Source organism: Lucilia cuprina, chromosome 5, assembly GCF_022045245.1.
Source record: "Lucilia cuprina isolate Lc7/37 chromosome 5, ASM2204524v1, whole genome shotgun sequence".
Taxonomy (NCBI): Eukaryota; Metazoa; Arthropoda; class Insecta; order Diptera; family Calliphoridae; genus Lucilia; species Lucilia cuprina.
Window position 1 is genome coordinate 24,510,767 of NC_060953.1, and position 25,655 is coordinate 24,536,421.

At 29.5% G+C, this 25,655-nt stretch overlaps 2 protein-coding genes and 1 long non-coding RNA gene across 5 annotated transcripts; 1 reads left to right on the top strand and 2 right to left on the bottom strand.

The window, feature by feature from the left end:
* Positions 1-1,694: 1,694 nt before the first annotated feature.
* LOC124420347 lies at positions 1,695-3,451 on the top strand. Of its 2 annotated transcripts, none has more exons than XM_046952838.1 (3): positions 1,695-2,338; positions 2,390-2,614; positions 2,673-3,451. In XM_046952838.1, the coding sequence occupies exons 2-3, from the start codon at positions 2,450-2,452 to the stop codon at positions 2,778-2,780; spliced, it is 273 nt and encodes a 90-aa protein (XP_046808794.1). In that variant the 5' UTR covers positions 1,695-2,338; positions 2,390-2,449; the 3' UTR covers positions 2,781-3,451. The 2 variants fall into 2 exon arrangements, with proteins under 2 accessions (XP_046808794.1, XP_046808795.1); XM_046952839.1 differs by having other exon boundaries at positions 1,695-2,043; positions 2,100-2,614.
* Positions 3,452-3,642: 191 nt separating this feature from the next.
* On the bottom strand, positions 3,643-10,344 carry LOC124420358. 2 transcript variants are annotated; one of them, XR_006941144.1, is made up of 3 exons: positions 8,982-9,294; positions 4,102-4,272; positions 3,643-4,006 (listed from the first exon to the last, which is right to left on the bottom strand). XR_006941144.1 is itself a non-coding variant. In XM_046952865.1 (3 exons), exons 1-3 carry the CDS (start codon positions 9,342-9,344, stop codon positions 4,264-4,266), a joined length of 306 nt encoding a protein of 101 aa, XP_046808821.1. In that variant the 5' UTR covers positions 9,345-10,344; the 3' UTR covers positions 4,102-4,263. The 2 variants fall into 2 exon arrangements, 1 of the variants encoding a protein (XP_046808821.1); XM_046952865.1 differs by lacking the exon at positions 3,643-4,006 and having other exon boundaries at positions 8,982-9,222; positions 9,289-10,344.
* A 13,499-nt stretch (positions 10,345-23,843) lies between these two features.
* LOC124420180 lies at positions 23,844-25,102 on the bottom strand. The gene is made up of 3 exons (XR_006941088.1): positions 24,671-25,102; positions 24,468-24,541; positions 23,844-24,399 (listed from the first exon to the last, which is right to left on the bottom strand). It is a non-coding gene; the product is annotated as an uncharacterized LOC124420180 (long non-coding RNA).
* Positions 25,103-25,655: the final 553 nt, after the last annotated feature.

The window sequence follows — 25,655 nt, forward strand, 5'->3', positions numbered from 1 at the left end:
TAAAGAAAATTTTATTTTATTAATAAAAGAGTTAAGGCACATTTTGGGCAAAAAAAAACGGCAAAAATCTAAATTTTTTTGAATTTATAAATTAAAAAACGTATATTTTTGGATCTGTAAATGATATTGATCTTTTGTATATTATTGGAAATTTTGTTGTCTAACTAACAAGAAAAAATTGAGTCCTTTTGGTCCAAAATTACGCCCGGCATTCAAAAAAGGCGGACCAAGGTATGGTAAATTTTGTATCACTAATTTTTTAAATGCCTATAACTCGGATATTATAAGAGATAAGTATATGTGTGAAAAACAAAAAAATGGCACGATTTTAAAAATTTTACATGTCGTAGGTACCCTACATTGAGCCGCCACAGCGCCGTCCCTGGGGCATCTGCAGGGTACATCTTCAAAACTTAAGCTCGAATACTCCTTGGCTACGCTCATGCCAAATTTTATCCCGATCGGATCAGCCGTTTAGAAATGCCAGATTTATTTCCAAAAAAGTTCGATTCTGCCCCACTGTGCAGTGTTATAGTAAATGTCAAAGGTTATGAGTATCAAATCTGCATGTATCGCGATTATTGTTCGACGTACGATTTTAAATGTTATTACAACTATTGTAGGGAATACAATTTGGTAATGATTATTTTCGCGAGTCATCATTTGATTTCAAATTATTTTGTTTTCATTTTCCTTAGCTGTGTTACTTAAGCATGTGAGAATTCCGACTTATTATCACATCATCTGCTTATGCAAAATTTTAAATTGGTCTAGAAGTTGCAATTTCACCTTCAATTTGAAATTTAATTGTGTACACAATTTACTCCCACTAAATTTCACAAATCGGAATGGTAAATTTCACAAATCGGAATGGTAAATATTGCCTACTTCGTTTTTTCATATAAATGAGCCTTCGGACGATCACATTTTACGTACGACAAGTCTGATGAAAAAGTAGAATGAAATTCCATCCTTATGTCAAAAAAGAGAATAAGAGTCGTATGATTATTATACCCTACACCACTTTAGTGTTGAGGGTATATTGGGTTTGTGCTGATACAAAAAAACTCGTCCTATACCCACCTTAAAGTATACCAATCGGTTAGAATCATTTTCTGAGATGATTAAGCTATGTCCGTCTGGCTGGCTGGCTGTCCATGTAAACCTTGTGCGCAAGGTACAGGACGCAATTTTTTAGATAACGGGATCAAATTTGGCACACACGCTTCTTTTGGCAAGGACGAAGCCTATTGTAAATGGTTTAAATCGGTCCATTATTTCGACTAGCCCCCATACAACCGTACCTCCCAATAATGATTTATTATGTCAACAAAAGTCGAAAAAACTTAGTTTTATAGAACTTTAAATGACACTACCGATTTTTGTAATGATCGGGCTTCATTTGACCCTAGCCCCCATACGAACTCCCCTTCAGAAAATGACTTAAAGGTCAAAATTAACTTACAAACAATAATGACACTTTTAAATTCTACATAAATAATATTGATGTAGACTTAACTCCCCCTACCAATATTTATAAGGATGAGCCCTCTTGTAAGAAATCTCTTTTTTTTTTGCCAAAAAAATAAAAATATTCCGAAATAAAGTTAAAAAACAAATCAAATGCTTTATTTTTTAAATAATCCCCATTTTTAACATACATACAGACTGGTGTAGAGTATCATATGGTCAGCTACGCCCGACTATACATTTATTCTTGTTTTTTTATTAAAAAACAAACAAAATATCCTGGTATTTTACTTGCAATTGCCATAATTAAACATATGAGTGCAAAGACAAGAAACGGTTTAAAAAAGTAAGACTGTCCAAGCGCATTTGGAGCCGGGAATGGCTACTACGGCGTTATACCGGAAAGGATATGTCGCATATTGCTATAAAGGAATTGAAACTGGAAGACCCAAAAAGCTTTAGAAATTTTCCAAGAATGTCAAAGAAATCATTTGAAGATTTGTTACAGCTTATTGGACCCATAATTTATAAGCAAAACACAAATATAAGGGAATTAATTTCAGTAACAACACGGTAGGCGAATTTACAAATTATTGATCTAAAAACTAACCTCTATTTTAATTTTTCAGACATTAAATAACATTACGTTTTCTTGCAAACTTATCTTATGGATTTCGTGTTTCAGTGCCTGCAATATGTGATATAATTCCCGAAACCGCAAAAGAAATACATAATGCTTTACATAATAAATACTTAAAAGTAAGTTTGCATGGTTTAATTAAGGTTCCTAAAACTACTTCCGAGTGGAAAATAATTGCTTAAAACTTTTACCACAAGTGGAATTTTCCAATGTGTCTGGGTGCAATTGGTAAGCTGAATGTATTTCATGGTAATAATATATAATAAACATTATTATCAGATGGCATTTAGACCAAAATCGGCAGATGGTTACTACTAAGGATTAAATAGCATTATATTGATGGCGGTAGTGGATGCCAATTATAGGTTTATTATGATAGATGTTGGAACAAACGGCAGGGTCAATGATTCTGCTGCATTCAATGCATCAGAAGTTGGTGATGCAATAAAGGAAAATTTACTAAGTTTTCCGGAAAATTACACTCTTCCTGGATCTAATATAAAGGTATATGCATTTATAAACCAAGTTTATATATAATATTAATGTATTGTTATTATTTTAGGTTCCCTATGTGTTTGTATCGGATGATGCATTTCGTTTGACATCTAGGATTTTAAAACCATACAGCCAAAGACAGTTGCAGGAGAATAAAATTGTCAACTACCGTTAATCAAGGACAAGACGTGTAGTTGAAAACACATTTGGAATCCTATCCAACAGATTTCAATTTTTGCAACGTGAAATAAATTTGTCTATTGAAAAAGTAGAGTTATTAACATTGGCTTTTTGTGCTCTTCATAACTTTTTGTGCAGAGAAGGCTATGCCGAGTCTATTGAGTAATCTATTGACTATTCTATGCATTAGTCATCTATTGATTAGACTATGTGTTAGTCTGAGTAATTTATTGACCAGACTATGTATTAGTCTATTGAGTAATCTATTGACTAGGTTTTGTATAAGTGTATTGTGTATTGTATCTATTTACATACTAGTCTATGTATTAATCAACACATAGACTAGTCAATATATTAGTCAATTGACTAATACATAGAATAGTCAATAGATTATTAAATAGACGAATACATATATTAGTCAATAGAATACTCATAGTCTAGTCAACAGATTAATCAATAGACTTAATACATAGAATAGTCAATAGATTATCATCTGTCGTCCGTAAAAGAAATACCCTGCCAGCAAATTTGAGTTTAATTTTGAAATGAAATGAACTAAATTTACACTATTTAGGCTCAACTTCATGTTTCTCAGTGCTAAATAAAAATATTTACAAAAACAAAATACATTATTTTCTAATTTTTATCGCATTTTTGTAAAATATAAGTTCGATCAAAAATAAACGTAAATGATAATAATTAGATGGAATAAAAATGTATAAAAAGAACAGTTTTTAATACACTAATAATATAATTGAAGGCAGTATTATTTTTGCTCTCCAAATTTAAAAGAAAAAGTGTTTGTATATTTCAGTAAATATATTAAGTTTTTAGTGAAAACACATTGTGAAATTTTGTAATGATTTTATTTAAAATTTAATATATAAAAAATAAATGTAATATATAATAAACATAAGTGAGAGATAAGTAAGTATAAGCAATTTTAAATTATTCATAAAGTAAAAGACAAAGTATTATAAAGTCGTTTTTACTACATAAAATAGTGTAAAATTAGATAAATTTCCAGTTTCCCTATTGCTATGGCAAAACTGGAAATTTTACTAATTTTACGCACTTTTATGCTATAAAAAAGTGACTTAAAACTGAAACGAAATAGACACACTTAGTAAGTATTAAACAGGAGGAACAGTTTCTTACCAACGCGGTCACTTTTCTTCTTTTCAAATTATGCAATATAAGATTTTTTTTTATATTTTTTATCTATAAAAAAGACGTTGCTGTTGTATATAAAAATCTGAACGGAACACAATCCAAAAGTACCAAATTCGTACCTATAAAAATGAATAGAAACCTACCTTTACATCATTTGGTGAAATTTTTGGAACTATTTGCTTTAAATTTGTGGCAATTGTGTCCAAAGCAGCTGCTCGTGCATGTTTATAAAACTCATGTTTAGGATTATATTAGCATTCCTTGGATTTCCAGGTCTTCACCAATGCCAATACCGCAGCTTGACTTCACTCCATCTAATAAATATAAAACAAAAAATATTTATTTGTGTAACTTGTAACCTTAAAATAAAATTTGGTAAAGATGGAGAAAAATCATTAACTTTTTCTGAATCCATTTTATTATTAATTAAATTTTGAACATGATTAATTTAAAAATATATACAAAATAAGAACAGTTGTTTGAGCCACAAATTATATTTGATTTGTGTTTTTTTGCACAACTGTTTTGCACTTGATTTCTTTTGTTTACATAAAAATGCATTCCTGATCTAATGAAATTTTTTTGTATTTATATCATTTCAAAAAAATGAAGAGAGCCATACGACTAGGTTGGTTTCATTACATATATAGATGATCCCATTCGTTCTCTTCAACACAAATTTTTGACAGATCATATTACTTGTGTAATCGTGTAAAGCGGGTTAAGTGACACAAGTGCTTTAACTAAGAAATTCCTATAAAAATATTAACGGAAGAACGGACAAAAAAGTGATTTAAAGTTGATCAGTGCACCAAAAGGTGAGTGATGATCCAATATTTACGGTGTCAAATTAACAAGTATAAATAAAATAATATTATGGTATTTTTATGATTTAAATCAATATAATTTAAAACACTTTTTTGCACATAAGTACAACCAGTAGAGGTAAAAAAATTTTAAATAGTACTTATATTTAAAACAGGGACGATATGTATTATTATATATAAATATTACAATTAAATCACAGTCTGTCAGATACATATTTGCATATGCATATGTATGTAAAAATTTAAATTAAATACTAAAACAAAACAGTAAAAAATAACAATTACGTCTAGTTAGAGGGAAATCATAACGTAGTTGTATAACAGATGTACAACATAAAAACAAGTAAGAAAGTATGGAAAGTACACCAGTTATGAATAATAAATGTTGTTTATTTTTCATAATAAAGCATTTATCTTGAAAATTACCTTGATTTCGATTTATTTAAGAAATTTATTAACGAAAAACTTATTTTCTAAAAGAGGCTTTATATGGGGGATAGAAGCAAATGTGGACCGATCCCGATAAAATGGACTAGATAGATTTGTATTTATAAAATATATATAATATTTGTCTGAGCTAAATTTAATTGCAATAAAAGTCCTAAAAAATTGTTGAGTTGTATGGGGGCTATGTGAAATAATGGACCGATTTTAACAATTTTTAGCAAACGTGTACTCCAAATTTCATTAAATTATCTAAAAAATTGCGACCTGTACTTTGATAACAACGTTTACATGGACACACGGACGGACATCGTTAAATCGACTCAGAAAGTGATTCCGAGTCGTTCGGTATACTTTAAGGTGGGTATAGAACTAATATGTTAATGCGTTAAGGTATTTTCAGACTATAATACGGACTATAAAACTTCAAATACTTCAAATAAAAAATATTATGAAAATAATTCGGATTTTCAAAAAATCAATCCGAAAAATACATTTTATGTTTACACTATAATATTTGTAATATTTTTTATAAAATTTTTAATTGTTTAAACACTTTTTGTTCTTATTTTTAATGTATTTTACACTTTTTGTTTGTTTTTTATTGTTATTATAAAATACGTACCGAAAATAAAAAGTTTTTTATTGTTTTAAAAAAATTTATGAATACCGACCGTATGCCAAAAAAAATCAGTAATATTTTGGAAAATCAAATTACAAATTATTTTTAGACAAGAAAATTGTATTATGATACAAAATTTTTTGACAAGTATGAATAATCGGTATTGTAGTCTGAAAATACCTTTCTAACATCAGCACATACGCATAATACCCTTCCACCTATAGTGGTGTAGGGTATGGTCGGATGGACGGACATCGTTAAATCGACTCAGAAAGTGATTCCGAATCGATCGGTATACTTTAAGGTGGGTATAGAACTAATATTTTAATGCGTTACAAACATCAGCACAAACGCATAATAAACTTTCCACTATAGTGGTGTAGGGTATAATCATTGGCAGGTTATTATAGTTTACTAAAGAATTTATATTTCGCTGGAAAAATTAAATTTTAGCTTGAAACTGGAGAAGCATTAAAGAGCTGGACAATCTAGAAAGGCTAACAACCCTAGTCCCAGTAGAAATGGAAAATAATATTATTCGAATTATTCATCAAAAATAGGTCATTTAGGTGTAGACAAGACAGTTGAGAAACTTCGGCAAAATTATTGGTTTCCAAAACTAAGAAAGTGGTAAGCTTATTAAGAACTGTGCATAATGTATAATCTATCCACCATCTAATTATTCTAATGAACACAATTTTCATTGTATCTTCGATCTGTTCGAAAACATGTTTTAGTTGTTGTATATGGATTCACTAAACATGTTAAATTGTACCCGGTCAAATAGGTAATTTCAAAGGAAATGTGTATGTCGTTACAAAAGTATTTTGTTAATTTTAGCAGACCAGTCAAGTTTCTTTACATTATTAATAATGATAAATCTAAATTCTTTTAAACGAAACTTCATTCATTTAAATTGGATTACGTGTTCCAAAATTTAAAACTGTATTTTTTGTCCGATAAATTTTGTAATGAATCGTAGTGTAAAATTGTCAAAAAATTGTCTATAAAAATTGGAAATTTTTCGTTATCTATAAAACTAAAACTTTTTCGTCTCTAATCATTTTAACAAATAATTTTTTGGATTTATACTTTTACCAATTAATTTTATTTTATATTATATTGTTATTTAGGTTAGGTTGATAGGAGTATGTATAAGTAGTTTGATATTGTATGTAGTAAAACAATTAATTTTAATGGGCAATTAAAATTTTCTATGGAAATTCTCAAATTTCGGTAATTAAAATTTTAAAAATTACTATGAAAATTAAATTTTTTATTGCTGAAATTTGAGAATTTTAAAAAATTCTTTACTTGAAGTGCGCCGCCGCCGCATGTGTTTACATTAGTGCGTGATCGTGGGAAAAAGTCAAGTGGATGGTTTGTCATGCTGTGGGTTTGTCTTTCCACTTGAACGTGTTTGTTTGTAAATAATTTCAACTGGTTCGCTTGAAAGTATGTTTTTTATGTATTGTTATGTATATATATATATATATATATATATATATATATATTATATATATATATATATATATATATATATATATATATATATATATATATATATATATATATATATATATATATATATATATAATATATATATATATATATATATATATATATATATATATATATATTATATATATATATATTATATATTATTTTAGTTTTTTAGTTTTTGTTTATTAAAGATTTTTTTAATTACAAGTGGTTCTTTGTTTACGTTTAAGAAGTATGTTTTTCTATCATCTAGAAGGAGTTTGTTTATATGTTTTATACTTTGTATGTACGATCAGTGGAAGATTTTTTTAGTGATTTTAAAAGAAAGTAGTATGCTGGTATTTCTGTTCGCCTGGCGCTAGACATGTAATTTTTTGTATGATCATGTTAATTTTGTTTAAATTGTTGTCAAGTGAAATTTGAAGTGTGCCGTCGTACGTTTGTGTGTGATCGGAAGAGATTAAAGTCCAGTGTATGGAAGATGAAGTATGCCGTCAATCTATTGTATGTATGATCGTGGGAAAAAGTCAAGTGGATGGAAACTAAAAAGTATTGTTAAAAATATTTTCTTATTTTTAATTTATATAGTAGTAGTGGAAACTGAGTACACATTGTACAAGTCCTCCGCGTATACCTTTTTTAAAGAAATTATACATATCAATGTCAGTTAGTAACTCTAACTGTATATCAGAATATTTAAGCATGACATCTCAGGAGAGTCCAGGTGCAGTATAGTATTGACAAGGGTCCAAATTATACATATTTCAAATACATCCGATAAAAGGAGTACATCAGTTTTTAAATATATCTCCATATAATCTTTTAGAGTTTTACAATTAAATGTATCCCACACTTCCTTAGCATGTTCATAATCTTCATCAGAACACTCTATATTATTAAGTTTATTAAAAAATCGCTTTTTGATGGAAGAAATGTACAGTTTAGTTTTTCAAACGAATTTAAATAATCGTATGGAAAAACTTCCTTTCTTTTCATAAGACGAAATTCTCTTTCATTATTGAAATATGTTTTTATGATAGTAAAGTCATTGTCCGTAAGGTTGTTTGCTAAAGATTCTAAACTGTCAGCCATAAATCTAAAAACCGAAGCTCTAAATACTGATTATCGTCCATTTGTGAAAAATGTGATAAAGATATGTAAAGTTTTTTGTTTAGGGGGAGAACTTTTATTTGAGAAGAATATTTTCCCAATTCTTTTACAAATAGATGGGAGTCATACGATGAGAAGTTGTGAAAATAAATAGGAATGAATTTAGGAACTTGATAATTTAAATTACAACTTTTATGAGCAGCTCCTCTAAATTTACCACTTATGTGACAATGATCTACAACCCGATCATTTTGTAAACTTTTATGACATACATGACAATTTACAGCTTTTTTATAATTTTCTCTTCAAAAGTCAAAGGGGACATTTGAATAACATTTCTTAAATAATTGTTAAATATATCTCGACAATTTTTTATTAAAGATTTAACAAAAACTTCTTCCGCATTAATGCCACTATATTTCTCAAATTTACTTAAGTTATCATTGTGCCCACATTTTACAAAATAGCTAAAGGCACAAGGAATATGTTTTTGAATAAGTGCAGTTTTTCCACTTACATGAGTTTGTATATTCTCTAATATACATTCAAAATCTGCATATACTACAAAAGGTATATCCAGTTGACATTGGTAGTTCTTAAATTTCAGATTATTATTTTGAGGTGTCGGCATATGTGTAACTATTTTTCCACACTCCATTTTATGGGTATCCATTGTACCAGCATCGTGGGTGTACTGCAAACAACTATTGTAAAAAAGAAGTTTGCGGCAATGCATAGTAATTTGGTTTTTTAAAAATCTAAAAAAATAAACATATTCAAATTAACAAAAAAGTAATATATTATATTATTTGCTATTTTCATACCTTGATATATCATTTATTAAAATATAATGAAATCCTTCAGTATTCTCTAGAAGCATAAGATTTATATGCTTAATTTTTCCTCTTTTGTAAGATAAAATGGACCAACGATTTCATCATGTTCCTCATCGTAACCGAACACATTTATGATGATGTTTGGGTTGTTTTTTTCAATTATTGATATGCTTTTCAGGTTAAGTGGAAACACTAATGATGAAAAGTCTATTACAACATTATTCTGTAATTTTATTACTGCTCTACTGATATCATTAGTAATGTTATATTTATTATTAATATAGCTAGTGTCCATAGCAGCAATAATACACCATTTAAAACAATAATCGTCCATACTCTCAATATTAATGCATGCATGTCGTTTAGCCAATTTGGGTGGTGTACTTATCCACTTAGATCCTTTAACAAGGGACGATTTGTTTATATTTATTTCAGCTCTGACTATCCCAGTTAATGTCCAACCCGAATCTCTCTCTTGGAATTCAGACATTTTGCTTTTAATTTCTTCACATTGGTTAGATATTAGATTGTCAACATTATCACCTCTTGTTAAAAGGCATTATTAATTACATAGTAATCATCATCAGAATGGATGTACATCTCTCCAGAATTTTCAGATGTTATGTCCATTTCGTTATTGGCATTAACTTCATCAACATGTTCTGTCACATTATCAGTCTCACCATTTCCCGTTGAGGAATATTGTATTGGCATTAGATTTGGTACATAATATTGATATTGTTGATTATTTATAGGGTAATGTATAAAAGGATACTGAACCAAAGTGCCGGGAGGATATACCCCATATTGATTTTGCTGCCATTGCATTTGGTTATTCTACATTATTTGAGCATGCTGGAGTTGATCCATTTGTTTAAAATTAATCATTTGAGCATGCTGAGGGTTAGGATGATTATATTCCATTCTAGGTCGCTGTGGTTGAGCATGACTTTCAACATGCTCCAAATATGATTTTCTGTACTTGTATACTTTATTGCATGCATTGCATTTATACATTTATTGGGCGTTTGAACTCATTTTAGTATTTTTCTTTTTTATTTTATTTTAAATCAAACAAAAAAATTATTAAATTTTTTTTTTTAATTTTATTTTTAAAACTTTTTATACTGTTAATTTTTTCACAATAATTATTACTATTGTTTTTATTTTGAATTATTTTTTTTTAATTTAATTTTCAAAATTTTTTAAATTGTTAATTTTTTCACAATAATTATTACTATTGTTTTTATTTTTAATTATTTTTTTGAATTTTATTTTCAAAACTTTTTAAATTGTTAATTTTTTTACAATAATAATTACTGTTCTTTCTATTTTTAAATATAGTTTTTATTTTATTATTATTTTTTTTTTCACAAATACTTTAATTTATACACACTAAAACGTTGTAATTTCGGTCTTGAAAGAATTGTTATCCTTACAATACTACCCAAATTATTTACATTGTACTTACAAGCCCATATGTACGTCATATGTATTTTTTTTCTACGTTCATGAATGAAATGCTTTGTCAACAAAATTTTAGCATTAAACTTGCAGTCCCATATGTAGGTCAGATATATTTTTTTCCGATCATGAATAAAATTGTTTATCTTAAGCAAAAATAAACAATAAAAGTCATGCACATTCATGAATGAAATTTGACGCTATAGCACCAGGCTTACAGCAATTTCAGTACGTATACTTACGCACTTGATTCTTTTAAACTTACATTCTTTCTTTTTTAATTTAAACGAAAACAAAACAAGAGGCTGACAAAAACAAGGAACCTCTTGAAATTTTAAAACTAGCACGATTTCCCAAATTACAAAACGCGGCTAATATTAACAAATAAACAAACCATATTTATAGGGACCGTACACTTTAAAAGCCTCAATTCTTACACACACAAACACACACACTTCAATTCATAAAACGGTATTGATTTTTTTAAAGTTATAAATAGAATCAAAATAATTTTGTTTATATTTCGTATGGAGACGAAACACTTATTGATTAAAAGATTGAATATTTTTCGTAGATCTGTAGTTTAGGTGGTTAAAGCGCTTTAACCATGTAAGCTAATTTCGCAATCCTTAGAACGCCTGAGTTCGATCCTTCATTAATCCTCATAAAAAAGAGTACACCTCGAGTGTGCTGCTTTTTTTTAATTTTAATTTTTAAAAGTTGTATTTTTAAATTTTAATTTTTCAAATTTGTATTTTAAAAAATTAAAATTTTTCAAATTTTTATTTTTTAAATTTTTATTTTATTAAAAATAAACCTTTTTCACAAAAATTGTCTTTAATTATGTATTCAGTTTCCACTACTACTATATAAATTAAAAATAAGAAAATATCTTTGACAATACTTTTTAGTTTCACGATCATACATACAATAGATTGACGGCATACTTCATCTTCCATACACTGGACTTTAATCTCTTCCATTTCAAATTTCACTTGACAACTATTTAAACAAAATTAACATGATCGTACAAAAAATTACATGTCTAGCGCCAGGCGAACAGAAATACCAGCATCTTTTAAAATCACTAGAAAATTCTTCCACTGATCGTACATACAAAGTATAAAACATATAAACAAACTCCTTCCAGATGACAGAAAAACATAATTCTTAAACGTAAACAAAGAACCACTTGAAATGATAAAATCTTTAATAAACAAAAACTAAACAACTGTGGACAGAAAAACACACAGCAGGACAAACACCCTATACAATATATACACACACTCAAAGACCACATACAAAAAAAACATACTTTCAAGTGAACCAGTTGAAATTATTTACAAGCCAACACCCACTACGTTCAAGTGGACAGATAAACCCACAGCATGACAAACCATCCACTTGACTTTTTCCCACGATCACACACACGCATTAATGTAAATACAGCAATTAAAATTTTAATTTTCATAGTAATTTTTTAAAATCTTAATTACCGAAATTTGAGAATTTCCATAGGAAATTTTAAATTTTAATTGCCCATTAAAATTAATTGTTTTACTACATACAATATCAAACTACTAGAATCCAAACTCAAAAAACAATTTTGAGTGAAATATTGAAAAACTTTAGAGCAAAAGATATTATACACCAAAATGTAATGAATGACTAGCTACAACGTCCAATACAACAAACTTTGTCGGAAATCCAAACCATATTACACACCAAAATTCAGGGAATTGGACCTACAACGTCCAATATAACAACCGAAGTCCAAAACTCGACCCCAAACTAATAAAACAATTTTGAGTGAAATATTGAAAAACACTTTTTTAAAAACTTTAGAGCAAACGATATTATACACCAAAATGTAAGGAATTGGACTAGCTACAACGTTCAATGCAATATTATATACCAAAATGTATGGAATTGAACTAGCTATAACGTAGAATACAACAACCTTTGTCAGAAGTCCAAACTTCGGCCCAAAGTAAAAAAAAAAAACAATTTTGAGTGAAATGTTAAAGAACACTTTTTTAAAAACTTTGTTCTACGAAAAACTTAAGAGCAAAACATATTATACACCAAAATATAGGGAGTTGGACTAGCTACAGCGTCCAATACAACAACCTTTGTCAGAAGTCCAAACTTCAAAAAACAATTTTGAGTGAAATATTGAAAAACACTTTTTTAAAAACTTTGTTCTACGATAAACTTTAGGGCAAAACATATTACACACCAAAAGATAGGGAGTTGGACTAGCTACAGCGTCCAATAAAACAACCTTTGTCAGATGTCTAAAGTTCGGACCCAAACTCAAAAAACTATTTAGAGTGAAATATTTAAAAGCACTTTTTAAAAACATTGTTTTATGAAAAACTTTAGAGCAAAACATATTATACACCAATATGTACGGAATTGGACTAGAAGATATACACCAAAATGTAGGGAATTGGACTAGCTATAACGTCAAATACAACAACCTTTGTTAGAAGTCCAAAATTCGGCCCAAACTAAAAAAAACAATTTTAGTGAAATGTTAAAGAACACTTTTTTAAAAACTTTGTTCTACGAAAAACTTTAGAGCAAAACACATTATATACCAAAATGTAGGGAATTAAACTAGCTATAACGTCCAATACAACAACCTTTGTCAGAAGTCCAAACTTCGGCCCCAAACTCAAAAAACAATTTTGAGTGAAATATTGAAAAACACTTTTTTAAAAACTTTGTTCTACGATAAACTTTAGGGCAAAACATATTACACACCGAAATATAGGGAATTGGACTAGCTACAGCGTCCAATAAAACAACCTTTGTCAGAAGTCTAAAGTTCGGACCCAAACTCAAAAAACTATTTTGAGTGAAATATTTAAAAACACTTTTTAAAAACATGGTTTTATGAAAAAGTTTAGAGCAAAACATATTATACACCAATATGTAGGGAATTGGACTAGAGCAAAATATATTATACACCAAAATGTAGGGAATTGGACTAGCTATAACGTCCAATACAACAACCTTTGTCAGAAGTCCAAACTTCGGCCTCAAACTCAGAATACAATTTTGAGTGAAATATTGAAAAACACTTTTTTAAAAACATTGTTCTACGAAAAACTTTAGAGCAAAACATCTTATATACCAAAATATAGGGAATTGGACTACAGCGTCCAATAAAACAACCTTTGTCAGAAGTCCAAAGTTCGGACCCAAACTCAAAAAACTATTATTAGTGAAATATTTAAAAACAAACAAAAACACTTTTTTAAAAACTTTGTTCTACGATAAACTTTAGAGCAAAACATATTACACACCAAAATATAGGGAGTTGGACTAGCTACAGCGTCCAATAAAACAACCTTTATCAGATGTATAAAGTTCGGACCCAAACTCAAAAAACTATTTTGAGTGAAATATTTAAAAGCACTTTTTAAAAACATTGTTTTATGAAAAACCTTAGAGCAAAACATATTATACACCAATATGTAGGGAATTGGACTAGAAGATATTATACACCAAAATGTAGGGAATTGGACTAGCTTTAACGTCCAATACAAAAACCTTTGTTAGAAGTCCAAAATTCGGCCCAAACTAAAAAAAAACAATTTTAGTGAAATGTTAAAGAACACTTTTTTAAAAACTTTGTTCTACGAAAAACTTTAGAGCAAAACACATTATATACCAAAATGTAGGAAATTAAACTAGCTATAACGTCCAATACAACAACCTTTGTCAGAAGTCCAAACTTCGGCCCCAAACTCAAAAAACAATTTTGAGTGAAATATTGAAAAACACTTTTTTAAAAACTTTGTTCTACGATAAACTTTAGGGCAAAACATATTACACACCAAAATATAGGGAATTGGACTAGCTACAGCGTCCAATAAAACAACCTTTATCAGAAGTCTAAAGTTCGGACCCAAACTCAAAAAACTATTTTGAGTGAAATATTTAAAAACACTTTTTAAAAACATGGTTTTATGAAAAAGTTTAGAGCAAAACATATTATACACCAATATGTAGGGTATTGGACTAGAGCAAAAGATATTATACACCAAAATGTAGGGAATTGGACTAGCTATAACGTCCAATACAACAACCTTTGTCAGAAGTCCAAACTTCGACCCCAAACTCAAAATACAATTTTGAGTGAAATATTGAAAAACACTTTTTTAAAAACATTGTTCTACGAAAAACTTTAGAACAAAACATCTTATATACCAAAATATAGGGAATTGGACTAGCTACAGCGTCCAATAAAACAATCTTTGTCAGAAGTCCAAAGTTCGGACCCAAACTCAAAAAACTATTATTAGTGAAATATTTAAAAACACTTTTTAAAAACATGGTTTTATGAAAAACTTTAGAGCAAAACATATTATACACCAATATGTAGGCAATTGGACTAGAGCATAAGATATTATACACCAAAATGTAAGGAATTGGACTAGCTACAACATCCAATATAACAACCTTTGTCAGAAGTCCAAACTTCGGCCCAAAGTAAAAAAAAAACAATTTTGAGTGAAATGTTAAAGAACACTTTTTTAAAAACTTTGTTCTACGAAAAACTTTAGAGCAAAACATATTACACACCAAAATATAGGGAGCTGGACTAGCTACAGCGTCCAATACAACAACCTTTGTCAGAAGTCCAAACTTCAAAAAACAATTTTGAGTGAAATATTGAAAAACACTTTTTTAAAAACTTTGTTCTACGATAAACTTTAGGGCAAAACATATTACACACCAAAATATAGGGAGTTGGACTAGCTACAGCGTCCAATAAAACAACCTTTGTCAGATGTCTAAAGTTCGGACCCAAACTCAAAAAACTATTTTGAGTGAAATATTTAAAAACACTTTTTAAAAACATGGTTTTATGAAAAAGTTTAGAGCAAAACATATTATACATTTTTTATATATTAAATTTTAAATAAAATCATTACAAAATTTCACAATGTGTTTTCACTAAAAACTTAATATATTTACTGAAATATACAAACACTTTTTCTTTTAAATTTGGAGAGCAAAAATAATACTGCCTTCAATTATATTATTAGTGTATTAAAAACTGTTCTTTTTATACATTTTTATTCCATCTAATTATTATCATTTACGTTTATTTTTGATCGAACTTATATTTTACAAAAATGCGATAAAAATTAGAAAATAATGTATTTTGTTTTTTGTAAATATTTTTATTTAGCACTGAGAAACATGAAGTTGAGCCTAAATAGTGTAAATTTAGTTCATTTCATTTCAAAATTAAACTCAAATTTGCTGGCAGGGTATTTCTTTTACGGACGACAGATGATAATCTATTGACTATTCTATGTATTAAGTCTATTGATTAATCTGTTGACTAGACTATGAGTATTCTATTGACTAATATATGTATTCGTCTATTTAATAATCTATTGACTATTCTATGTATTAGTCAATTGACTAATATATTGACTAGTCTATGTGTTGATTAATACATAGACTAGTATGTAAATAGATACAATACACAATACACTTATACAAAACCTAGTCAATAGATTACTCAATAGACTAATACATAGTCTGGTCAATAAATTACTCAGACTAACACATAGTCTAATCAATAGATGACTAATGCATAGAATAGTCAATAGATTACTCAATAGACTCGGCATAGCCTTCTCTGCACAAAAAGTTATGAAGAGCACAAAAAGCCAATGTTAATAACTCTACTTTTTCAATAGACAAATTTATTTCACGTTGCAAAAATTGAAATCTGTTGGATAGGATTCCAAATGTGTTTTCAACTACACGTCTTGTCCTTGATTAACGGTAGTTGACAATTTTATTCTCCTGCAACTGTCTTTGGCTGTATGGTTTTAAAATCCTAGATGTCAAACGAAATGCATCATCCGATACAAACACATAGGGAACCTAAAATAATAACAATACATTAATATTATATATAAACTTGGTTTATAAATGCATATACCTTTATATTAGATCCAGGAAGAGTGTAATTTTCCGGAAAACTTAGTAAATTTTCCTTTATTGCATCACCAACTTCTGATGCATTGAATGCAGCAGAATCATTGACCCTGCCGTTTGTTCCAACATCTATCATAATAAACCTATAATTGGCATCCACTACCGCCATCAATATAATGCTATTTAATCCTTAGTAGTAACCATCTGCCGATTTTGGTCTAAATGCCATCTGATAATAATGTTTATTATATATTATTACCATGAAATACATTCAGCTTACCAATTGCACCCAGACACATTGGAAAATTCCACTTGTGGTAAAAGTTTTAAGCAATTATTTTCCACTCGGAAGTAGTTTTAGGAACCTTAATTAAACCATGCAAACTTACTTTTAAGTATTTATTATGTAAAGCATTATGTATTTCTTTTGCGGTTTCGGGAATTATATCACATATTGCAGGCACTGAAACACGAAATCCATAAGATAAGTTTGCAAGAAAACGTAATGTTATTTAATGTCTGAAAAATTAAAATAGAGGTTAGTTTTTAGATCAATAATTTGTAAATTCGCCTACCGTGTTGTTACTGAAATTAATTCCCTTATATTTGTGTTTTGCTTATAAATTATGGGTCCAATAAGCTGTAACAAATCTTCAAATGATTTCTTTGACATTCTTGGAAAATTTCTAAAGCTTTTTGGGTCTTCCAGTTTCAATTCCTTTATAGCAATATGCGACATATCCTTTCCGGTATAACGCCGTAGTAGCCATTCCCGGCTCCAAATGCGCTTGGACAGTCTTACTTTTTTAAACCGTTTCTTGTCTTTGCACTCATATGTTTAATTATGGCAATTGCAAGTAAAATACCAGGATATTTTGTTTGTTTTTTAATAAAAAAACAAGAATAAATGTATAGTCGGGCGTAGCTGACCATATGATACTCTACACCAGTCTGTATGTATGTTAAAAATGGGGATTATTTAAAAAATAAAGCATTTGATTTGTTTTTTAACTTTATTTCGGAATATTTTTATTTTTTTGGCAAAAAAAAAGAGATTTCTTACAAGAGGGCTCATCCTTATAAATATTGGTAGGGGGAGTTAAGTCTACATCAATATTATTTATGTAGAATTTAAAAGTGTCATTATTGTTTGTAAGTTAATTTTGACCTTTAAGTCATTTTCTGAAGGGGAGTTCGTATGGGGGCTAGGGTCAAATGAAGCCCGATCATTACAAAAATCGGTAGTGTCATTTAAAGTTCTATAAAACTAAGTTTTTTCGACTTTTGTTGACATAATAAATCATTATTGGGAGGTACGGTTGTATGGGGGCTAGTCGAAATAATGGACCGATTTAAACCATTTACAATAGGCTTCGTCCTTGCCAAAAGAAGCGTGTGTGCCAAATTTGATCCCGTTATCTAAAAAATTGCGTCCTGTACCTTGCGCACAAGGTTTACATGGACAGCCAGCCAGCCAGACGGACATAGCTTAATCATCTCAGAAAATGATTCTAACCGATTGGTATACTTTAAGGTGGGTATAGGACGAGTTTTTTTGTATATCAGCACAAACCCAATATACCCTCAACACTAAAGTGGTGTAGGGTATAATAATCATACGACTCTTATTCTCTTTTTTGACATAAGGATGGAATTTCATTCTACTTTTTCATCAGACTTGTCGTACGTAAAATGTGATCGTCCGAAGGCTCATTTATATGAAAAAACGAAGTAGGCAATATTTACCATTCCGATTTGTGAAATTTACCATTCCGATTTGTGAAATTTAGTGGGAGTAAATTGTGTACACAATTAAATTTCAAATTGAAGGTGAAATTGCAACTTCTAGACCAATTTAAAATTTTGCATAAGCAGATGATGTGATAATAAGTCGGAATTCTCACATGCTTAAGTAACACAGCTAAGGAAAATGAAAACAAAATAATTTGAAATCAAATGATGACTCGCGAAAATAATCATTACCAAATTGTATTCCCTACAATAGTTGTAATAACATTTAAAATCGTACGTCGAACAATAATCGCGATACATGCAGATTTGATACTCATAACCTTTGACATTTACTATAACACTGCACAGTGGGGCAGAATCGAACTTTTTTGGAAATAAATCTGGCATTTCTAAACGGCTGATCCGATCGGGATAAAATTTGGCATGAGCGTAGCCAAGGAGTATTCGAGCTTAAGTTTTGAAGATGTACCCTGCAGATGCCCCAGGGACGGCGCTGTGGCGGCTCAATGTAGGGTACCTACGACATGTAAAATTTTTAAAATCGTGCCATTTTTTTGTTTTTCACACATATACTTATCTCTTATAATATCCGAGTTATAGGCATTTAAAAAATTAGTGATACAAAATTTACCATACCTTGGTCCGCCTTTTTTGAATGCCGGGCGTAATTTTGGACCAAAAGGACTCAATTTTTTCTTGTTAGTTAGACAACAAAATTTCCAATAATATACAAAAGATCAATATCATTTACAGATCCAAAAATATACGTTTTTTAATTTATAAATTCAAAAAAATTTAGATTTTTGCCGTTTTTTTTTTGCCCAAAATGTGCCTTAACTCTTTTATTAATAAAATAAAATTTTCTTTAAGAACATATAACAATTTTATAGTTTTCTAAAAGGTATCTCTACGCAGAACGCTTTGGCGTAAAAAACTTGTCCTATTTTTTGAAAATGTTGCCACTGCGTCCTTCCGAATATGACCTATTTTTTATCAAAATTTCAACTGTTCCAAAATCCCAAAGCTGGGAAAACTGAAAGCAGTTTTGGAAACCTTAATGTGTTTTCTATTTACTCCAAAAGTATTTTTCCAGCCCTAAATGAAAAATCCCATTTTTGATATTTTCATATCTATTTTTGGGAATTGCGGGAAGCCGTTTGACCTTTTAGTTTTTTTTTTTGCATATTCTTATTTGAAATGACAAATTTAACAAGCGTTGAAAATTTCATTGAGTTTTGTTCATAATAAATATTTTTTTCATATATTACATATTCGTTTAATTTCTAAAACTATGATTTATATCAAAATTTTAATAGGGTCGCAGATAACTACAACAATTTAGTCCATATTTATCCCTTAATATCTTTTTTAGTTAGATATGGAAATTCTCGGCCCATTACAAAAAATTTCAAGCCAATATAAAAATATGTTCATTTAAACCTGTGTCCTTTAATTTCATCTTTTTCATATTTTACTATTTTTTACTATGACAGAACATATTTAAATCATACATTTACCTATTTTTTATTTGTTTGCTTATCCTTATAATTGAAAGGTCCCATTATGCTTAAATTTTCAGAAATTTATAACTATTTTTACCTAAATTTTTTCGACAGATCATTTCGTTCTGTTTCGTTTATGATCATGTAGGTAAAAATATACAGGTAATGATAATTTCGATTCAGATTTTAGTACCATATTTAATAAATTTACAATGAAGATTACATTAAAGTTGTGTTCCGTTTTATGAAATGTATCTTCAAAAGGGCCAGAAAGAATTGAAGACATTTCAAATTATATAAAAACTACATATAGTAGAAAAGTAGACAAAACAGGCATATCAAAAATTCAAAACTTTTTGATGTAAAAAGTAAGTCTGTGGATGGAAATCAAAAGAAATTTTGATTAAAATTTTGTAATTGGATGGAATCTAATTCGGAAATCTCAACTTACAACACATCAACAGGAGCGCCTTGCAAGTCACACGAAGACTTATGTTCAAGGTCAAAAAAAGAGGGTCACACAAAAACTTTTTTCAATCTCAAATGAGGAAATTGCTGATACATTTAACGAAATGCTGAAAAAGGAAAACCAACCTATGGATGCCGTACATATTGAAACTATTCTTCCTAATGCATCACCAAAACGACTTAAGCGAATTGTGGAAGAGGAAGCAATAGCGCTTGGAACTGGGTACCAAATACCAAATATTAAGGAAAGCTCTGCATGAAAAATGACACGATATATTACCATCAAACAAGGAGATCCAGGAAAAAAAACAGACTATCCTACCATCACCTATTGCTGTTAATGATGTGGAAGCTTGTATTGATATATCATCTTTGCTCGAAAACACAGCATCAAGAATTGGTCAGATTTTTCAAGACCAACTAAGGAAAATTCATAACTGTGATGTTGTCTTAATGTGTAAGTGGGGATGTGACGGTTTATCAGCACTTCCAGAATACAAACAAGCTTGTGGAAGTCGGACATTAGCAGACTACAAAAGTGTATTTATGTCATCATTAGTGCCATTACGAATTCGTTCATATTCCCTTAATCCATCATCGTCAAGCATCAGAAATTCATTTGAAGATATATGGATCAATACAACTCTGGGTTCAAAAAATTTTTGTAGACCCATCTGATTTGAATATATAAGAGAGTCATAGAAAACAACAAAAGATTTAGTGGAATATTTAAATGATGAAATAAATGCACTTTAGCCCATTGTCATAAAAATAAAGGAATTCTCTATTAACGTATCATATCAGCTAAGCTTAACAATGATTGATGGAAAGGTCAGCAATGCCATAACAGAAACTTCTTCCTTCTGGAGATGCTCAATATGTAATGAGAAAAAGTCGCAATTCTCAAATATAAACAAAAGCAGAAGTATTAATGAATGAATGGAATGTTAATGATGTGGAAGCTTGTATTGATATATCATCTTTGCTCGAAAACACAGCATCAAGAATTGTGTCAGACTTTTCAGAAGACCAACTAAGGAAAATTCATAACTGTGATGTTGTCTTAATGTGTAAGTGGGGAAGTGACGGTTTATCAGCACTTCCAGAATACAAACAAGCTTGTGGAAGTCGGACATTAGCAGACTACAAAAGTGTATTTATGTCATCATTAGTGCCATTACGAATTCGTTCATATTCCCTTAATCCATCATCGTCAAGCATCAGAAATTCATTTGAAGATATATGGATCAATACAACTCCGGGTTCAAAAAATTTTTGTAGACCCATTTGATTTGAATATATAAGAGAGTCATAGAAAACAACAAAAGATTTAGTGGAATATTTAAATGATGAAATAAATGCACTTTAGCCCATTGTCATAAAAATAAAGGAATTCTCTATTAACGTATCATATCAGCTAAGCTTAACAATGATTGATGGAAAGGTCAGCAATGCCATAACAGAAACTTCTTCCTTCTGGAGATGCTCAATATGTAATGAGAAAAAGTCGCAATTCTCAAATATAAACAAAAGCAGAAGTATTAATGAAGAAGTCCTGTCTTTCGGAATTTCACCACTTCATGCCAGAATACGATTTTTGGATTACTTTTTACACATAGCATACGACCTCAAATATAGAAGTGTGCCAGACAATCTTACTAAATCAACAAAAAATAATGAAGAATTGAAAGAACTGAGAGCTGCCGAAAAAAGCAGAATCCAAGAAGAATTTAAAGTTCAGATGGGATTAAACATCGACAAACCACTTCCAAGTTGCGGTAATACAAATGACGGTAATACGGCGAGAAGGTTTTTTCGTGATTTTGAAATTACTTCAAAAATAACTGGAATCGACAAGGAGTTGCTTCGAAGAGTTAACACTATTTTAATGGCACTGAATAGTAAACATAAAATTAATGGAAATCGATTTGGGGAATATACATATGAAATTTCTAAATTACTTGTATCTCTGTATCCATGGAGGGAACTAACACCAACATCACACAAAGTATTGTGTCATGGTCAAATAATAATTGAATCGAATATTCTTCCACTTGGAAAGTTAACAGAAGAAGCCCAGGAAGCGAGGAATCGAGATTTTAAGCATGTTCAACTTTTCAGCTCAAGAAAATGCTCCAGGCAATCACAGAATAAAGATATTTTTAATAGTTTACTTCTATCTTTTGATATACAATGTTATAGACTTTAATAAAATAATTAACTAAATAATTTTTAAAAATTGTCCAAATATTTTATTTAACACCAAATGTATGTTCTGTCATACTTAATACTAAAATATGAAAAAGATGAAATTAAAGGACACAGGTTTAAATGAACATATTTTTGAATGTAATTGAGATATTGGCTTGAAATAAAGTAAAGGGTCGAGAATTTCCATATCTAACTAAAAAAGATATTAAGGGATAAATATGGACTAAATTGTTGTAGATATTTGCGACCCTATTAAAATTTTGAAAAAAAAGTCATAGTTTTAGAAATTTAACAAATATGTAATATATGACAAAATCTTTATTTATGAACAAAACTCAATGAAATCTTCAACGCTTGTTAAATTTTTAATTTCAAATAAGAAAATTGAAAAGGTCAAAGGGCATCCCGCAATTCCCAAAAATAGGAATGAAAATCCCAAAAATGGGATTTTTTACATTTTTGCCCATAGGGTCCACATTTCTTTCAGGGCTGGGAAAATACTTTTGGAGTAAATAGAAAACATATTGAGGTTTCCAAAACTGCTTTCAGTTTTCTGATCCCAGCTTTGGGATTTTAGAACATGTCGCCTAAAGTTGAAGTTTTGATAAAAAATAGGTCATATTCGGAAGGACGCAGTGGCAACATTTTCAAAAAATAGGACAAGTTTTTTACGCCAGAGCGTTCTGCGTAAAGATACCTTTTAGAAAACTATAAAATTGTTATATGTTCTTAAAGAAAATTTTATTTTATTAATAAAAGAGTTAAGACACATTTTGGGCAAAAAAACTGCAAAAATCTAAAATTTTTTGAATTTGTAAATTAAAAAACGTATATTTTTGGATCTGTAAATGATATTGATCCGAAATTTTTTTTGTATATTATTGCAAATTTTGTTGTCTAACTAACAAATTGAGTCCTTTTGGTCCAAAATTACGCCTGGCATTCAAAAAAAGGCGGACCAAGGTATGGTAAATTTGTATCACTAAATTTTTAAATGCCTATAACTCGGATATTATATTGGGTGAAAAACAAAAAAATGGCACGAGTTTAAAAATTTTACATGTCGTAGGTACCCTACTTTGAGCCGCCACAGCTCCGTCCCTGGGGCATCTGCAGAGTTCATCTTCAAAACTTAAACTCGAATACTCCTTGGCTACGCTCCACAGTGTCAGGTTTTGCCATTTTAGGGGGACTAAACTCTGTATTTCAAAAACTATTAATGGTAAAGCCACGAAATGTCGCATCTTTTTAGAAAAATTGGGCGAAATCGGACAACTGACACGCCCACCTCCCATGTAACAGTAAGAATAAATATGCTAAGATTGCCCCAAGGAAAGATTAAAAGTTATGGCCAGGAGATTTTTTAGGGCAAACCCATTAGGATAAACCCATATTTAAAAATACTCGAGCCTTACTACACTGAAAAAAATGTATAGCTGGTCAAAAAATATATTTTTATTTTTTATTAATTTAATATTTGTTACAGAATAATACAATAGTAGGTAAGTACATAAACATTTAATTTACATTATTTATTCCAAATCAGAGTCGTCATTATAAATATCCTGCTCTTTAAGTAATGCCAAACATCGAAAATTTGTTGATTCGACATTTGCGAGTTCATGATGAACTTTTGAAAAAATGTGTATGGGGTATGCAAAAAGATGCAAAAAATATTTTGTAATCCCAATAGGTTATATATCAATTTATCATATAGTGCCAACAGAACCTTGGAATCAAATGGTATTCTATATTTTTGATTCCATTAAATATTTGTTAATTTCAAAACTTACTTACAATAAAATGACTTACTTTAAACGGCACAGAAAAATGTGTCCTCATTTTATTACTTTTAATAAATAGAGTAATACCTTTAAAAAGCAAAAAAAATGGAAAAATATCCATAAAAAGTTATAATGATTCAAAGTTATTGAATACTCGGCAGATAAAAATAAGATTTTTATTTTTTGTAATATTCACGACATTCAGAATACCGTTACCTTGTTTTGGTTTACATTCCTTCACTTTCTTAAGCATTTATTTATTATTTGGACAGTTGTCTGTCGTACTGCATTTATCAGCCGTTTATAAATGCCAGATTTATTTCAAAAAATTTCGATTCTGCTCCACTGTGCACTGGGACCGCGACTTTTAGTTCTTTATTTAGATTTTATGTGGATGATTGCCTTCACACAGGTAAATAAATAGCCCTGAAGTTATGGATGCAATGCTTACATTCGTTACACTGTATTATAATTGGTCAAATGAATCCGTGAAGAGGCATATTCGTCATTATTTTTTCGCGGTTGTTGAAAAAAGTTTATGTCTGTCCATCTGTTTTTAAAAATTAGTTTTTTTAAAGGTTCCATAAATCTCGGGAATCCAAATCTTAACTAACTGAATTAGATATGCCTTTAATAATTTAGCTGTTTAAAACCAGTAAAATAGATTTATAAGAATCAGAGATATGGTCAAAACAAATATTATCAACAAATTTTATTTTATGGAATTTTTGTTTAAGGGATGTCAAATAGTATATTTGCGTAAAAATCAAAAAATCCAGAGATATAGGCAGTGGTGAGTCGCGAAATGGTAAAAGTATATGAGAACCCGAGTATCACTGTGAAATTATTTACACAATAGAAAATTAAAATTTTCTCAGTATTTTTTTATGCGTAGCTTTTTTTGTTTTGTCCAGCTTTTTAAGAATCAAAATCTGGCAACCCTAACTGGGACATACATTTGTCTTCTATCATTCTCCTCCTCTTGTCTAAAAAATATTCCATCAACTAAATCAAAATGAATACCAGTTCCAATTTCCAAATTAGTTCTCAATTCCTTAATTTTCACATTCCTGTTCTGTGTAATTTGAATATTCAAATCAGTTTCAAAAATCTCATCTGAACCAATCACACAAAAAGGACTTAATGCATCTACATGACCAATAGAAATTCCAGATGGATGTCTTACACTAAAATTTTAATT